Below are 19,005 nucleotides of genomic sequence, written 5' to 3'. Positions count from 1 at the left end.
TTACTATACTATTTGTGTGACCTACTTGTGCCTGCGTTGATATCATTCGAACTCTGAAAAACCAAAAATGTTGTTACGTCATTTATAAGATAAGTGTGTTAAATATTATTTTAAAGTACCCAATTTTGAAATTGTAATCAACACAACAAAATTTAATGCAATAAAAAAAGTGTGAATAAAACATTTTTAATTTTTTTACAAATCTATATACAATTTTTTTTTAAAATGAAAAACCCAACGACGTGAAATCCTATATGCAAATATTTACTGGAATATTAGTTTTTATAACAAATAAAAGGTTTTTAATTATTTTAGATAATATATATTAAAACAAGTTTTATTTTTAATAATTATTTGAATTTTTATCCAAATACTTTAGTAGCAAAAACCGCGGAAATTTAAAAACAGGAAAAAAATATCATTTATAGTAAGTATAATAAATATTGATTGACTAATTGAAGAAATGGGACATGTAATAAAAATAAATTTTACTGGATTACCATGAAACAGTGAAAATCATAAATACTTTTAATATTTTCTAAAAATCAATAAAAACGTGCCATTGTTAGTAATTTTGAATAATTAGCGGACAATGGACATGTCCGTTTTTTGCACCTAATAAATTTATCCATGGGTATTATGACTTATTGCACTCATGGGTATTTTCTCGCATCTAATTATTTATTCAACGGAAAACATACTGTACATTATAGATAATATAGGGCCATTATAGATAATATAGTTGTGAAGTCGATCGAGTGAAATCTCAGTTTGTTTGAATAATAATTTCCCTATGATTCATTACCGTCTGCCGATTAAACTCTTCCCACTTTTTAGTTCGCTATATTATGTACTCGTTTAGACAATAGCAGCCGTCTGAGAGTGCATCGTCAACACAGTCAGAGTCGGTACAATTGCTCAAATAAAAGGTACGTACAAATAATTTTTTATAATACAATTAATTTGTTCAACTGTAATCATCCAAGAGTCGACAATTATTGCTAAACCGTATGCTAGAAGACCGTTTTTTTTTTTAGTGCGTTTGTGTCCTATAGTATAGGACCTATACTTTAAAATAATTGATCCATAATAATAAATTTGAGTATAGCTTTAAACGAAAAATATACCATGTATATGAATATATTTCTAACACCGTCTTTTACACGTAATAAGACTCAACTTTAGTTTTTCAAACGAATATTTTTAAGCCGATAACCGGATAGTAAAAAATTTAATTTTGAAATTGTCGTTTGAATATTGAATTTTCAATATCACTCGTTCGTTACTTCTAACTGTAAGATTTGAATTTATAATTAATGGTTAGGTTTTTAATGACAAAAGCTCAGCGTGTTTCCATTAAATAATAGTATTGACCCTGGTCGATAACACGGTCACGGATAATCAGACACAAATAACACTCGTAAAACATTTTTGTTTATTATATGGGTTAGCGATTATTGACCTGCCTGCTTCGATAGACCAGCGGTTTTTGCGTAATTAATTTATAATATGTAAATTGAATTTATTTATTAAGTTTATTGAATATTATATATACGTTACTGTTTAAGTTTCAAAAATATATAGAGCTTTGGAAATTACTAAAAAGGTAAATATACAGTAATTTCTTAATATTTTATAATAATAAAAATAAAAATGTTTTCAAAGAGGAAATTGATAAAATTGCAACTATTTTAAGAGAAAATGAGTGTCTCGCGTTAAGATAATCACTCCGTACATTTTAGCTTGAATGTGGTTAAAGTAACAATGAACTTAAAACAGGTGAACAATTTAAAGAATAACTGCTGCCATTTAGATATCTGCTGTAAGCCAATGGACGTTTTTTATGTAGTGACGGCAGCTGTAGCCGCGTATTATGACTCATAGTTAAATTTGCATAATCCAGGCAAAATAAAATAAGTGTTATTACGAACTAGTACAATGCATATCAATCATTTCCATACGCTCGTGTTGTCCTGTGAATACGGTTGAACGACTTCTGAGGGGATTGGAGTGAATTCAGTAATAGTATTAAATACGATTTTTATCCCTATAATTATGTTTATGAAAATATTATAAGTAGAAATAATAAAATTAACTCTTTTTGAGCATTTCAAAAAAATACGATTTTTTTTTTATAAAATAATTCTCTTTTCTAGACATTTTAAAATCTCTTACAAATATAATAATGAATAATAATTAAAAAATTGATAAAATATATCTTACTTAAGATCTCAGTCGTAAGCCGCTTTACTCAACCGCATATCCCCTCCCGTCCTAACTTTTAAACTCTAATAATTTAAAAAATAAATGTCGACCAGTCAACATTTTTAGTAAAATATTTTTAATTTATAAAATTGAAAGAAATATGTGCGTTACAATTTGAGTTTCAGTAGTTTATATAAAAATATTTAGTTTGGGAGGGTTAACCTATTTAATAGGTGCAATTTTGTGAGAAATGTAGATAGCTTTGTATAAAAACACTATGAAAAGTAGAAAAATAAATTACTAATTAAACCCTAAGAGCTATTGAGTGGATCACCATGTATAGTTTGCCGTTTATTTTTACTTGTCTATACTTTCAATTAAAATGTATGTAGTTTAAATAATTTTAAAAAATCACTTTGGAGACTATTATTCATTTTTTTTCCATACTAAAAATATTAAACAATGTTGTTATATTTTATTAGAATAATATTGTGAAATGTATAAAATATGTAACATACGGGTGTATGTTCTAGGTTATTTTCACTTGTCGCGTTTTCAGCAAAAAAAAAAAAACAAGATTTGAATGAAGTGTGTGGATAAAAGAGTATCGATAACGTTTATAAACAAGATACGGTAATAAATGTCTTATGATAAAAAGCGCACACGCCATCTAATTTAAATATTTACACTATGTATATTGTATTCATTGTGATTAGCCGATTACACCCTTCCTCCTCTAATCGGTTAGCCGTCTGCACCAGTTCAGCTTATACAAACTGACCTACCGCTTATTGTACAGACTGCTTTGCTCGGAGTAACATCTCCTTACTAACGGAAATTGCATCGACTTTACACAGTTGGATACGGAACAGATGGCTCGAAAAATAAGTATGCACAATTTAATTGATTTATAATGCACAATTTTTTTTCCAACTGTACACACCCGTAAGTCGACGATAATAATTATTCCCAAACCGTATACTATAAAATCGGTTATTTCTTAGTGCGTTCGTTAACTTAACATTGATATTATTATTTAACCCTACAATGCATAAATTATCTCCCAGGATACAACCGAGAAAATTCAAAATAACTGCTGTACATACAACAATAAACTTTAGGCGGTTCTTTTATTCTACACTCTACAAGACAACGAATATTTGTTTTTATTTTCCTTTACCTCCGTTTAAGTAGCTGTTGGATTTTTTTAAAAAATAATCCCAGTGTTAATAACACCACTGATGTTACATCAGTGCACGGTTTTTAGATCTAAGTCTTATCTAATACCCTTGACATCAATGTACCGCCATTTTCATGTTAGCAACAAATTATCAATTAGAAAAAAAATTTTTTCAACAAATTCATTATTCAATTATGTAATTAATATAACACAAGAAAGTTTTTCGGTAAGTAATGTAAGTAATCATTTTATCTGTTTTTCATAAGTGTACACTATGTATTAAAGGCATTGTCAAGTCAAAAGCAACTGTTTCACATACTATTTAAGTTGATGTTATTAAATTTTTTTATAAAGTTCGGTTACTTGTTATACTTTGGAAATAAAATATTAAAAAAATCAAATTTATTTTTATATGTTGCTAAATATTAGAACTGTAAGGTGGATATAAAATTATTATTCGACAACTATTAATGCATGATGTATCGCGGTGGATACATTTACTTAAGTCTCACTCAAACCATTAAATAAAAATTTAAAAAACTATATTATAGGTTTTTATTAACCTTTTTAATATTTGAAGAAAAAAAATTAGCAAAACCATTATGGTGAAAATGAGTTCATGCATTGTAGGATTTATTACTTTACAATAATTATTTCATACTGTCAAATTTATATAAAACAAATCGTTGAATGAATTATACTTTTATAATACAAATTACAATTAAAAATAAAAACAAGTATAATAATAATAATGCCTAAAAAATCATAATAATATTAATGCTTAGAATAATATATTACTTGACATTTAAACTATGTATTAATGACAAGATCATCTAAATTGTATGTTACAACAGAAATTTCAAAGAAATACTCAAAATAAGTAAAAATTACCAAGTAGAAATAGGATTTACTTTTTTTATGATATTTTAATTGTAACGTTTATGTATTTCAGTTATTTATTATTTGTTTTTGTTTATTGCAATAAAAAAGGCTTTTTACATTTTGGTTATATCCTATTGTTTTATGATAAAAAATAGAATGAACATTAAAAAGGAATTAAATAATAAATTATACTTAATATAACAAGTTAATTAAGTAAATTATACGTTACCATTTAAGTTTCAAAAATGTCTAGAGCTCTATGAAATACTACAAAAATAAATTGTTGGTAATTTTTTAATATTATAGATATCAAATTTAAAAACATACTTTTAATTGGACATTTTTGTCTAGTTTGAGGATTTTGTTTACATTTCTGCTGTAACATAAAATATGAATGACCCTGTATATAAAAAATCGTTTAGAAATTTACTCGAAGTTTTTTAATAACAATAATTAAAATTTGCCAATTTCAAGACCTATTGTCCTCGATATAAGACTGATATCTTCTAAACCGCTGAACCGATTTCTTCTTGAGCAAGCCTACAAGTTATAACCTAAATCGTCCCAAAAGGAACTTTTTTGGTACAAAAATTTAAAAAACTATACAAATTTATTATTTATTAAATTTTTTTTATAGTACGATGAAATCACTTCTAGAATTTAAAATTGCCTTGACTTGACTTTTCTAACTTTTACTGTACTAGTGTATGCATAGTTTGGACTGTGCTAGTTTTTAAAAATGTATACAAGAGAAAACACATTCCATTTCATCACTCCTTTGTAAATGACCAATAATATCGAATATTAAAGTTTGATCTGATCAATAAGTAAACACACCTAGAATTTTGACGGCAATAAAATAACCAACTCCCTTTACAAATGGGTGTTCTACTAGTTGTTCTTAGTCTTATTTTCAAGTTTTTAATCGCATAAGCGTCACAGCACGACGTCATTCATTAATGTACATAAAAATGTTCTCTTTTTTTTTTTACTGCTATTCTAAAACCACCTAAATACTACACTGTTTACTTCTTGTTGATTGTTCTCCCTTTATTAAATATCTGATATTTATCTGACTATAATCATCTTACAAGTAGTGCAATTTTGAAATCGACCATAACCGCTTTGATTTTAAACTAAAAAGTTAACGCCTTATATACCTAACATGCTTACATACATTTTTTAGAGAACCAAATCGCTAGCGTTATTATTGTCATCGTCTCAAGAGGTTATTAATTCTGTAGTCGTCTTAGGATATCATTGAACTTCAAAACACGTTTAAAGGTAAGTGAATGCTATACATATATATATATATATTTTTTTTTTGCTGAATATTTGAGCTGAATTGTTTTTTGTAGTATAAAATTATGTTAAAAATCTATATATTTGTTAACTAATCTGAGCCAATTTACTGTCACTTGTTGACACTCCGTCTCGATTATCCGATACTTGTATTATTGAAAAGTATTATTGTTATATACACATTCGTGACATTCGTTGTTATTACTGTAGTATAGAGTAGAATTTAAGTAAATAGATTAAGCAAAACAAATTATATGTTCAAATAACGAAATATTATGTACTGTATAACAATAATGCCAATTCGGCAAATCATTCAAATGACCCACATTAACTTAATGTAAAATAAGCAAAACAATATTAACTATTTTTGACTATAAAAGGCGAATGTAAAACAAGCCAAAGACGTCTCTCCGCTTAGCATTAACAAGGTGGAGAACTTATTGTATCGACTGTTGTTTTGTGCCATTATACTTTATTTCTAAAGTATATTTTCGACTTGCGTATTTATTTATTAACGTTACCTTTTAGTGTCTCATTTTTAAGAGTTGAAGTTTACCTATTAAATGACGTGTGCTAGGACAACCTTTTTAGTGATCAAAATTGCAAATAGTCTTTATTCTTTAAAGTTCTATACTTACGGAAATAGGCATTAATCTTGCACTAGGTATAATTGAATATAGTCCCTAATTACGATTAAACCCGTATTAGGCGTCTGGTTGATTACTACTTAGCGTGGGTTAGTCGTCTGGCTGAAGTATAGTTCCGGAAGGTTTAAACGGCTGGGCATTGGCTTTGATCAACTTTAAAGGATCCTAGTATAACATCTTTAAAAGGGTATCACGTTGTGCGTATCGAGTTAATACTGCATACGACATTACAAAAGTCTTGGTTGTCCTATTGTTTAATCATTTAAATGTATTATTGTTGCAGATATATCATTCATTGATGTCATCATGGCTCATAACGACAAAGATATGGTATATTTTGCAAGAAAATATCCGTTCCTTTTTGGAAACGAGGGCAACGTGGAAAAGACTTGGTTTGAGGAAGTTCTAAAACCAATTTTCATTGCAAACGAAATCGGGGACATTAATGTTCTCGAGGACATTAACAATAAATTACAAGAATTGATGGGTAAAGTACCATCCGGCGTTAGTCCGGACACACCGGAAAAGATATGGTCCTTTACGCACCGTACTCCACTCAAAGAAATAAAAGTGGTAATTATCGGCAAAGATCCGTATCCCACCAAATACCAAGGAAACCCCAACGAGTTTAAGTCCGATGGATTAGCATTTTCCACTGAAATTAGCGATGAAGATAGAGTTAAAGTGCTACGCGACATGCCTAGGAATAGAATCCTATCCCTGAGAATATTCGACACAATAAAACAACAATTTCCAGACAAAGAGATGGACTCTCCGCGGTCCTGCTGGACCCTAGACAGCTGGGCAAGGCAGGGAGTGCTTTTATTCAACACTGCGCTCACGTGTGGAGAAGATTCAGGGTCACATTTGGAATGGTGGAAAAAGATCACGTTGGCAATTGTCATAGCTGTACGCGACTATGTCCAGAAGAACGATAACAAGGAACAGAAATTGATAGTTCATTTGTGGGGTGATGACGCCATCGTGAATTTTTACAGTAACTACTTTTACTCTGACAGATGCAAACATGTAGATGTAACATTATCACGTCATCCTTCAGCGGCTTATGGTGGTCGTCCGTGTATTATCAAAAATGAAGTTTTTAAGAAAACCAACGAAAAATTGAAAGAAATGGGCAAACCCGAAATAGACTGGTCGACTGGACCCGGAAAACATGCTGTTCAGCCTTCGGATTTCGGATCAGTTGCCACTGATGAGACTAAAAACAATTTATGATAATTTAAAGAAAAGAATTTCTACTTTTCCAAAAAAAATGTATTCATATACTAATCGTTTTGAAATGTATTTAACTGATTACTTTATTTATTATCGATAAATGTTTTAAAACGATCAAATTGTTTTACCAATAAGCCGAAATTATATGTGACATTATATAATTTGTATTTTATTAGACTTTTGTTTGTTTTAGTAGAAATTATATTTTATTATTGTTATAGATTGAGACCTACCAAAAAAAAGAAGTTTGTTGGCCGTTCTTACAAATTTAGCTTGAAAATTATGTATAGCTAAACGTTAATAATAGTATATAATTAAATTATAAACTAAGATGGCCAGAATTCGTAATAAACTGTACCTACATAAAACCTACATTAGATTAAACTATTAAATGTGTATGTACAATAGTATACAAAATTATAAACTGAAAGTAGTATTAAATTGTTCAAATCCATAGTAATAAAGGAAATCTGTTCCAATGTTAAAAAAATAATAGCTACTTATAATATTACATATTTAAATAATTAACCTAGGAAAATTTAATTTAATTTCGACTAAAGTTTTTTTTTTACATTTTAATGAAAGCAAAATTTTTTTTTTATATTTTTAAATGCATATTTTTAAGAATTCATGTACAAACAAGTTTTTAGTCAATTAGGAAAAATACCATCAAAAATCTTTACAACAAAACAAAATTTGAGTAAATTTTATATACCAAAATAATGGGCATTTATATGGGCTTTTATGTTATTATGTTATAATGAATTAAAATAAATTTCCTGGATAACATTAGAATTAAAAGATGTCAATTTAGGTGATGCTAGATAAATTTCCTGCTTTGCCTTATCCTGCTGACTTAGTTCTTAACTTGATTGAAGTTTATAAAAACTGAACTAGGTTGTTGTGTAATAGTGCGCTTTCGATTTTTCTCAACTTTCCATTTTTCTGTTTACCATAGTATTTAAAACAACATATTAATATACGATGATGGGTTTTTAATGTAGTCACTTAGTTTGTTGTATATTTGTAATTTTTTCGCACCTTTCCCTTTTTCTAAGTGACGACGTGTTTACTGTGTCAAAAACTGTCATTAGGCACTCATTAACGTATATTTTTATTTCTGCCCATACTTCAGTCACTGGTGAAAAGTAATCATCTAAATTGCCCCCCCCCCTGTAGCAACGGACGTACATAAGTATCTATAATCTGCAATTTCACTATCTTATAAGATTAAATAAGACATTAAATAAATTTTCTTAGTGTATTTATATCACGAGACCTCAATTTTTCACAATTTTTGTTTTTGATTTTACCCCCCTGTCAACTTAGTTATTCTGATAGCAACTTTTTATTTGCAAATAGCAAAGTATGAATTTATTATTAATACATTTGAATATTTATTAATTTATTATTTAGAAAAGTGATAACAGCCAACGACCAATGTAAGGTCAAAAATGTGTTTACTTCAATATGCATAAATAATTTACTTTATGTTATATTGTTCTTAAACTTTAGGCAGATAAAATATATTTATATTTAGAAAATACACGGATACAAAGCAAAGTTAAGGGTTAAATATTGTTTCTTTAGAGTACAAATTATATAATTGTATACACAAGCATATAGATTACTTAATAAGTGATCAATATGTTATGTCAATACCATTAATTTGCCCAGATATCATTCATCTAAGGTACTTTGTTAGGTCAAAACTTTAGACCCCCCTTCGTCTTCAAAACCGAAAAAAACACCCTAAAAAAATAATATTTTTCAAGTTTTCATGTTATGAGTACCTCTTTATTTTTTTCTTGAACTGTTATGATATTACCTTCTATATCAAGTCTAACTTCTCGAATATTTTTCCTATGCGGTCTTTTCACATAAAAGCTTTTCTACAATAATTAAATGTAGTATAGTATTTACTAATATTGGTATATTAAAAAAAAAATGTATGTAATCTATAGTTATGTGTGAACATTAAACTGAATGTGATACATAAATATATTTATTTATAATACAAAAAAAATTACAGCAACATATAATATTATGTAAAAAAAACCCTATTAGTTCCATATAGAAGTCGGGTCAATGGTGGCGCTATTTACGGCCGAAAAACCGGAATAACGACCGATGCTGTTTTGGCGGAACTTTGGAATCTAGCGATATTTGAGCGGGTGCCTCCAAATGTACACATCTAAAAATCTAAAAGAAAAAAACGATTTTTAACAGTTTAATATAACGCTATTAGATTAATTATTTTACTCCGTCATTTTTTGAAGTGTGGATGCCAGTAATACGAATGTACACTATCGGCCTGGCATCAAATTGAAACGATTGCCACGATCGTGCCGGCTCATTAGATTTATCTACAACCATATCCCAAACCAAATTATCGAGCGAAACTTCAACAGTGTAACCGTAGGTTCGCCTATCGCAGTCCCAAAGCAGCATCCTATAAATAATCACAATAGCAATATTATCTTATTGCCAAAGTTGAGCTAAAACTATTTTTTTTTTTAATAATAAAAAGTTGTATTTCAGGCACAAATAATATATTTATTAAATAATAGAAAACAGAGAAAAAGTTAAATGTCATGTAAACGATTACCTCATTGAACTAAGCACAAACGGTTGGTTGAGTTGAACCTGTATACAACCCGAACCCACTGAATGATATGTATACCCGTTATTCGAATCGTAATTTTCATATTTGTCATACAATAGGCTGTTAGGACCCTTTGAAATCGATATTCCTTTGGTTACAGTCGCACTCAAAATTGAAGCAACATTGTATTTTGGAGCTAATATAGTTTAAAACCAGTCAATTAGACAAATATCTTTTTCTTAAATTATTCAAAGAATGAGTTATTATCGTGGTGTCCTTACCCACTAACCCGTTTTCGATTTCCACCAAGTGCATTTTGTCCTTATTGTACATGACTTTCAAAAAGTTAAAAGAGTTATTACCAATATTCTTTGTGCCAACGACTCGGATATACCGAACAAATTGTTGCTGAATCCACAAATGTTGATATGACCGACAATCATAAGTTGAATGATCAATTACACGCAACCAAAGTTGTCGGTCCATTGATACTTCAATGTAATAAGAGTAAAAGCTTTGGTATCTTGTCAAAAAAAAAAGCAACTTTTTTATAATTGTTGTACATAAACTATTTATATGGTGATTAATAGTCATACTTAAATAGTCGATTTGTGTATAAAGAAGGACCACTTAAATATGATGTTCTCATCATGAATTCTCGACTAATTAAAATTAGTTGTTTTATTTGTCATAAAAATAATTTTTAGTCCATATTATTATTGAGGTAAAATTATTATTAATCTTTGATTAGAAATATTAATAAGTAAAAACACACTCAAAATCTTCTCCCGATAAATTAATTTCAATATAGTTTATAATCGATGGACGATTCAACATCATCATGGTTCCGCCGTCAATTTGAGAAATTTGTTTCGAAGACCGTGGTGCAAAATTCACATTTGGTTCTAAAGAATAAAGTAGTTAATACTAACATGTATGCTGACACATAGGTACATTAGGCATACCTAATTTTCCTCGATAATTATGTGCACCTGTGAGGGACTCTTTTCCCGATTTAATGACATCCAAAATTATTGTATCCGAACGAACCATCTCTGATCGCTTAACTTCAGACAGTTCTTTATCATTCATAAGTTGATATCTGACGGCAGATAAAATATTGGTTTTAGCATCTGCATCTAGGCGCTCTTGGTTCTTTTTGATCCAACGACAAGCCGCACGGAAAATATCAATTTCGTTAGCATACGTCGTGTCACGATTGAGGATTAGTTGTAATGTTTCCTAAAAATACAAATTTTTATCACAACTGGTTACCTAACATGAGCATAAGTTGATTTCTTATTACGAAAATTTCATTACGGGCGACAAAGAGAGAGAATCTTCAGATTGCAATACATCTAAAGCGTGCATGTCGATAAAGTAGAGTGATCCGGCTTCGAGTTCTTTGAGTTGATAATAATGTGCCACAGTAAACAAAGAGCTTGCATTATCTACACTAATGTTATGTAGCAAATACTGGGACAATGGAAATGTTAAGTTTGAAAAACCATAATAATTCGAGAGACTCAATATTTCCAAAATAACATTACCCTAAAAAATAAAATGTGTATTTTAGTTATCGTTTTCTAAATAATTTATTTTGTTTTTTCGATTAAATAATCGAATATTAAGAATCTTAATAAAGTACATTTTATTACCGGTCATCTTATGGGGCCGAAACACGATCAGTTTAACTGCGGAGTTTATCTTGTGTGACGTCATGTCTGAGTGATAAACTGAGATAACTGCACAGTTCCGGAACATTTTTACGCAGGTTTTTGACCAGCGCGAGAGACTCTACTATTTTTGCACAGATAAACTGCGCAGTTAAACTGATCGTGTGTGGATCCCTCAAGTCGGTTTTAAATTACCTCAAGAATAGTTAAATTTATTTGACCAGTATAAATATACTCAAGGAGTACTTTAAATGAGGTTGCCGTTGTTTCCTCTATTGTCACATTTTTTTTACGGGATTCTATATGACCTCCATAAAGTAGAATCCTATAAATTATAAATAATATTAAACAATGCATTATATGTGCTACAACCAATTAGGAACAGTGTATTGCAGACTAATTCATGAGGTACAAAAAGTGTTATTTTATTCCCAAACGAACTTCAAATTTACTACCGCTTAGTTTGCATAATCAACCAATAAACGGTTAATATAATCAATTTATAATAAGCATGTAAACCTTCGATAAAAAAAGTCAACCCTTCCCCATCAAAATCTAGAAAAACACCCAACAAATTTACACTTTTATCAACTTAAAATTACGATGCTCTATATAATATCTCTAAATATTGGTGGAACCATAAAAAAATAGTAAGTAAAAAAGTTTAAACATCGTTTTTTGATATGTTATGCTTATTAATTTATCATGATTACTAAGGGAGTTATATACCAAAAGATAAGAATTTATACCTGAAATATTCACTGCGTGAGGCTAACACTGCACGATGGGCGTGGAATTCTTCATTTTCTACAACAAAAATCACATCCGAAAACCTAAAATAAATAACAAAATATATTATTAAAAAGTATATGCATTTGTAATCCATATAAAAGGTAGACTTTAAGCGATAGCTGTTTACGTATAATGTTAATGATAATGTTAATGGTAATAAATTGTACCTAGTGAGCTAATATAGAGAAGTGTTAATCTTCTTCGTTTTATTGGTAAACCGTCACTAAAAATATTCAATTTATTTGAAAAGGACATTACTTATGTCCAGTGAGAAGTGGTAATAGTTCTATTAGCTGTTTACTTTATTTCAAAAAAAGATGTCACCGTTTAGTTGAACAATATAAATATATTACTCGTTTGCAGTTAAAAGCATTTGTGAATATAGCGAATTTAAAAACTAAGAGCAAGTCATGTGACTTTGAAAAGCTTCTAGACAGCTTTATTAAAGATATCTTAATATTTGGTCTTTAGATTTAGTGGCTATATATTAAAAACGATGAATTAAAACTTGAAAAGCATTAGAAATTTGTTAATCAATGGAGTTGTGTAAGCAACGTTTTACTCAGATAGCTATTTTGTTGGTATTATTAAGAATAATAGTGGTAAGAATGTTCAGACTGGGTCGGTTGATTTATCTAGTAGTGGTATTGTTATGGGGTATCACTGGTCCCCGGTGAACACAACATCAAAAATAACTTGTTTAAACTAAAAACAAATGAAACTATTATTAATTAACAATTAACTACAAAATGTAAGTCTATACATGTTAAAGTAGTTTTTTCAATAATTTATTGGTATATGCAAACACTTAAGTGTTATTATAAAGATAATTTTGAATTTATACTGTTTTATTTTAGGTCTATCTACTTGTAATAATATAAATTTAGTTAAAAGTATTAACTGTATTAAATATACTGATAATTAAGTATAATGATTTTTTTTGCCAAGGCCATAACAGCCCCCCTATAAAATGTTATATACACATTGATCACAATGTTCAGCCTATTTACACCTATTGACACTCCGAGGAAAGAACGATTTTCTTTATATAATTAACTTAGTGATGAATTAAACCATATGTGTAAATCTAAAGTAATAAAAGTTTTGGATAAATTGACATTAGGAAATACATATACATATATTTCGTATGGCATTATATGAGCAACAAATTTTTATCTTACTAGCTAATATAAATACAAATAGTTAGATATGGTTTAAAAAGTTGATTATTTTGTCAATTGTAATTATATTATAACATACAACCTATTCTCCATCCACATCACTGCCTTTTTTCTCACTTGATAAATATCATGTATGGTACCGGTGAATGCTCGCAGTGGGCATTCGTTAATGATGTGACTAGTCATCTGTAATTCGTGTCCACAGTCACATGCTTCAGTATCACGCAATGTACCCTGGATAACGTCTTTGCCGGCTAAAGATCTACCGTCACCGGCTGTTGTACTGTTATTCGTAACCTCACAGCAGCCATTGGCAACGCCGATTCATCGACAGTGGTTTAAGTGTATTATGACGTTTAGACACTTAATGTGTCGGTAAAATCACGAGTTTATTGTTACACATCAATTTTTGTAGGGTTATAAAAGCTACGAATTGTCAAAGAGAAAAACATTTTTCCTGAGGCAGACGCATTTGTCGAAGAAAAAAAATAGCAGTATTTTTTGGAAAATTCATGTAGTAGGTACGCTGTTCACCATTAACACATTATTATTATATTGTAAATTTATTATTGTAAACTTTTGTTGTATAAACTTAAAACATGTATGTTGGTGTTGCACCGAAAGTATCTACTTAACAAAGCTCCTAATTATTTATAATTGTGTACGAAATATTCACATATTTTGGAGGAATAACTGATGTAATTGTTTAATATTTTGTTTAAATAAATGTATAAGTATTTGTTAATTGTGTCTATATTATTTACCATTAATTGCATTACATCAACTAATGGACTTATTCCCTTAAAACATATTAAATAGTTTCATTAAATGTATTTTTTAAAATTTAAATGTTTGTAACTGTGAATCTACGATTTTTTTGTCTAATATTTTTAGTTTACCGGTTTTTATTAGGAAGTTATGAAAAATAAAATAAAGTTTTTATTGACTTTAATATAAAGTCGAATATTGCATCAAAAATAATGCAATTCAAATAGTTTCTTTAAAAAAAATTGAAATCGTGATCTCCTCAACACTGGATGGATCTTTGATAAATAATTAAAAAGTTTAAAAAGAGAATTTTTATGTCTCGTTGAAGTACCGAATAAATTTAGAGTAGTGATGGATTTATAGAAAATGAAATAGTATATTAACAAGCTAGTATCTAAGGTGGCTAGTACACATATCAAGTTTCTGCCTTATATTTTAGTGATTTCATAATATCTGGCCTTCAACTATTCATAGGAAATATAACCTGTTAAATTACATTGAATTTATTTTTCAGTTATAATATGATAGTTGTAAATACAACATATCTCTCACCCCCATCTTCTACCCCTATATCCTATCCCTTATCTCCCACCCCTATCTTTCACCCCAACCCCATCACCGTGTGGTAACGCTTTTTTCGGTTATGTGCCAGAGCTAAGACATAAAAATGTCATTAAATAAATAAATAAATAGCTACACAATTATTCTTTTGAAAAAAAAGTTCAAAACTAGCACCGGTGTCAGTGATTTCATCAATATCTCAATGAACAAACTGTCAAAGTTCAAACTAATCATGAGTACAAAGAATGGTGTTAACAATTCATAAATATTATATTATTATTATTATTATTATTATATTATTATTATTATTATTATTATTATTATTATCAATATTCATAATAAATCTTAGGACTTAAAAGTTGAAAACTATATTTGTTAGAAAGTATTAGCAGACACATTGTCTAGAGATCCATTGCTTGGTGTCGATAAGGAAAACATTGATGAAGAGTTAGTTTTATATTTCCAATAATTTACAGAGAATCTATCTGTAGATGAAACACAGTATATATATTATATTTATTATAAAAAGTAGGAATATAATACAAACCTTTCGTCTAGATATAGGTTGCTAATGTCGGTGATCAAGAACTGAGGGTGATTGATTTGCTCGTAAACGGGCGGATTGGACGAAGACGATGCAATATCGGAAGGATCAGAAAATGCTAAAAAATAAAACTGAAATTGTAAACAAATATGTATAATTTATTTATGATATAAAGTAGCGTTCAGTTATCTGATTTCACACTTTTTATTTTTAAATAGTGTATTTTAATTAATTAATAGTAATAGTTTTATTGCGAGATATAAATATAATAGCGTTCAGTATAAAATGAAGGATAAAGCATAAGCTAATCTTCAGAAAACTTGTTAAAAATGATCATATTAGCCTCCACCAGAGATTTCTAAAGCTTATCTTAGACAGTATAACTAGTCAGTAAGGAGGTTTGTGATAGAAAATTAAAAACTTGACTGGTCATCTCTTAGTGAGCGACTAGCAAAATACCGTAGATAACGATATTTCCATAATTGTGATCATAACCTATTGCTTAGGATTATAAGCTTAAATTGTAAGAAGACAATTTATGTAGGCGTGTATGAAATATATTACGTACCTGGAGTTGAACTTAAAACAATGAAAGCAATAAAACAAATAAACAGCATTGTGTTATACGTGTTATAACGACTTGGAAAAACTATATAAAACGCATAGAAAAATAATATACGTTCATAGGTGTTGAAAACCGGCCTAAATATTTTATTTTATTTTAATAGCACACAATTGTTTTGCAAAGGCAGAATTTCTAAGCGAATAGTTGTGTACTCAACTGGTATACGTTTTTTGTGCGACTCGTCGTTGAATATGGTCGTGCGGGTATTTTGGTTTTCAGAAAGTCAATGAAACGGGGGCCAAATAAGGTGAATTATGTTTTTTTTTCTTTAAGAGAAATTCTTAGCTTTGATGCAAAGCAGTGAAGGTATTGGTTTTACTATGATGTGGGCTTGTTTTTTATCTGTATACACTATAACTTTTTTAATACTGGACCAATCCCTTCGAGTAGCCACTCTATAAATCACAAATTTAATCTAGTTGGTACTTTGGGGGTGGGGGGGGGGAAGTTGAAAAAGTTTACTTCTTCGCCGTTAAAATTTGAAGAAAACCATACGAGTTTTTAATTTAGAACTTTTACTGGCTATAATTTCTAGAAAAAAAGTTTTTCAGCCGAGTCTGCAACCACGAAAGAGCATTTTCCTATCTCGTTGAAATACCGAATAAATTTAGAGCAGTGGTGGAATTATAGATAATGATACAGTATATTAAGAAGCAGTAACAAGCTAGTATATTAAAACATCAAGTTTCTGTCTAATATTATAGTGTTTAATATTTGGCTTAAAACAATTCATAGAGAATTGGGGCCCTTAAACTATTTTGAATTTATCATATAGTTCTAATTTGAACTTTGAACGTACAACATTCTCTTATCCCCTATATCTTACCCCTATCTCCTACCAACTCTCACCCCTAACTCCTACCGTTATTTCCTACCCCTATCTCATACCCTTATCTCTCACCCTCTATCTCCCATCCCCTACTGCACACCCTTATTTTCTACCCTCTATCTCCTACCCACTATTCCCCACCCTTATCTCCTATCCCCATCCCCATCTCCGTGTGGTAACACTTTTTTCGTTACGCTTTTTTCAGCTATGTGCAAGCGCTAAGACATTCTCACCCCCAACCCCATCTTCGTGTGGTAACGCTTTTTTCGTGGATACTTTTTCCGTTACGCTATTTTCGGTTATGTGCCAGAGCTAAGACATGAAAATGTCAATATAATTTCCCTAATTTTTGTTTATTGTTTATCACTTAATAAACTTATTTACTTTGTATCGCGTAATTCAAAAATAAAAATAATTTAAAATAATTAAATTTAAACTCAAAATTAAAATGCTAGAAATACAGAAAAGAAGAAAAATATTTACCAGGACGGGAATTGAACCCAGTCCTTCTGTTTATCGAATGTCTATTGTCCTCACTGAAATACTTAAGTTATCATCACCGTTTGTATTTCAGCGCTTTTTAAACTATTTGTAACAATATTTTAATTTGATCAAATATCAAAATAACAATTTTAAATACATTTTTATTCAAACGAATTTAAAAAAAATTGATTTACGCATGTGTAGATACTGGACTTGATTTTGGTAAAATCTTTCTATGCGGGCTTGTACCTTACTTGGTTAGACCGTACTTATTTAGTTTAAGCTAGTTGTATAAAAAATCGATAATCAGATAATGTAGACTGGAGGAGGGGTGTGGAAAATGGGTATTAATTATTATGTAAATTTGAGGATTTTTCCGTACGGCAAAAAATGCTACACACTTTAACAGCGAGGAGATTTTTTACACATTTATTAAGATAATAAACAGTGAGATCGGATTTCACATTCCTGCGGTATAACGATTTGAATTTGAAAAAATTCTGTTTGATACATCTTATAAACGCTTAATTTTTAATTTTCAGAATCTATAATTGATAAATAGTTGAAGCTATGTATGCCTTATATCAAAGGATGTTGGGGGTGTCATAGTTACACATTTTTCACACTTTTTTCTTGTAACTAATGATATATTATATTAAGTCGAATTAATCATTCTATCTGTGTAATTTATATTTTTATCAATCTTTAATTATTACTTTATTATATAAGTCTTAATGAAATATTACTTATTTATTATTACTATACAAAGTGTGTTAATTCTTATTTTGTCTAAATCCACCCAAATTTCGTCGAAATTCATCGCTTTATTTTTGTGTGTTGATAATGTGAATACGTTTATTTATTTTAGTTTTCAGTTATAAACAAACTGCAGCGCCGATAAAAAAGTTGGTACTAACGGTATTAAATCATTTGGGAAATTAACAAGAAGTAATTTTTATAAGATAAAAGATTTCTAGCCAAACAAATAATTAGAAATTATTAAAATGTTTTGCCGAATTGCAAGATTTTGTGTAAAACTAATGATAACACATATTTCGGCGGCCAAAAAGAAAATACATATAATATAGTTTTTCAAACGCTATGCCGTGATTTATGTTAAATCGCAACAAACTTCAATGATATTGTATTACATGTATTCTTATAACCGATGTATACAATACACGAACTAAGGGGCTTTATTTGTTCAATGTCATGTTTGAAAAGCTGTTTTATTCGTCCGCATTTGACGAAAACAATACAGTATAGTCTCTAGTACAAGGTGATTTTGGCTGTACAGAAAGAAACTTATTATTCTTTTTTATAATTTTATAGTATTTAGTCCACCCAATTTTGATATATTTTGTCAAAAATAAATATATTAATTTTAGATTAACTAAAAACTGTAAAAAAAAAGGTCCAACATCTCAGAAGAATTTGAGAAAGTCATAGTTGACCAATCACCATGTACAACATGTATTAAAATATTAAT

General features: G+C 29.2%; 2 protein-coding genes across 6 annotated transcripts; one reads left to right on the top strand and one right to left on the bottom strand.

The window, feature by feature from the left end:
* The first annotated feature begins 811 nt into the window (after positions 1-811).
* Positions 812-7,845, top strand: LOC126836444 (uracil-DNA glycosylase-like). Of its 5 annotated transcripts, XM_050569834.1 has the most exons (5): positions 863-929; positions 2,739-2,838; positions 2,922-3,093; positions 5,454-5,551; positions 6,500-7,843. In XM_050569834.1, exon 5 carries the CDS (start codon positions 6,523-6,525, stop codon positions 7,450-7,452), a length of 930 nt encoding a protein of 309 aa, XP_050425791.1. In that variant the 5' UTR covers positions 863-929; positions 2,739-2,838; positions 2,922-3,093; positions 5,454-5,551; positions 6,500-6,522; the 3' UTR covers positions 7,453-7,843. The 5 variants fall into 5 exon arrangements, with proteins under 5 accessions (XP_050425793.1, XP_050425794.1, XP_050425791.1 ...); XM_050569833.1 differs by having other exon boundaries at positions 2,739-3,093; XM_050569835.1 differs by lacking the exon at positions 2,739-2,838 and having other exon boundaries at positions 879-929; positions 3,005-3,093.
* Positions 7,846-9,517: 1,672 nt separating this feature from the next.
* LOC126836959 (BTB/POZ domain-containing protein 9-like) lies at positions 9,518-16,345 on the bottom strand. Its single transcript, XM_050570680.1, has 11 exons — positions 16,148-16,345; positions 15,583-15,697; positions 12,483-12,566; positions 11,929-12,058; positions 11,378-11,608; positions 11,023-11,299; positions 10,833-10,962; positions 10,339-10,580; positions 10,061-10,253; positions 9,715-9,904; positions 9,518-9,654 (listed from the first exon to the last, which is right to left on the bottom strand). Exons 1-11 carry the CDS (start codon positions 16,194-16,196, stop codon positions 9,550-9,552), a joined length of 1,746 nt encoding a protein of 581 aa, XP_050426637.1. The 5' UTR covers positions 16,197-16,345; the 3' UTR covers positions 9,518-9,549.
* Positions 16,346-19,005: the final 2,660 nt, after the last annotated feature.

Source organism: Adelges cooleyi, unplaced genomic scaffold (genome assembly GCF_023614345.1).
Source record: "Adelges cooleyi isolate 19-005CV unplaced genomic scaffold, UGA_ACOO_1.1 ACOO_flye_CR_arks_rails_tigmint_CR_PRNA_247, whole genome shotgun sequence".
Taxonomy (NCBI): domain Eukaryota; kingdom Metazoa; phylum Arthropoda; class Insecta; order Hemiptera; family Adelgidae; genus Adelges; species Adelges cooleyi.
Note: the sequence above shows the minus strand (reverse complement) of the source record. Positions and strands in the feature narration are given on the sequence as shown.

Bases quoted from the DNA above. Each gene is read 5' to 3' on its own strand.
- LOC126836444 (XM_050569837.1), top strand. From the start codon at position 6,523: ATGGCTCATAACGACAAAGATATGGTATATTTTGCAAGAAAATATCCG.
- LOC126836959 (XM_050570680.1), bottom strand. From the start codon at position 16,196: ATGCTGTTTATTTGTTTTATTGCTTTCATTGTTTTAAGTTCAACTCCA. The intron at 11,609-11,928 runs GTAATTTAAAAC...TTTATTTTTTAG, and splicing joins TAAATTTAACTATTCTTGAG to GGTAATGTTATTTTGGAAAT. The intron at 10,581-10,832 runs GTGTGTTTTTAC...TTTTTTGACAAG, and splicing joins TTATCGGGAGAAGATTTTGA to ATACCAAAGCTTTTACTCTT.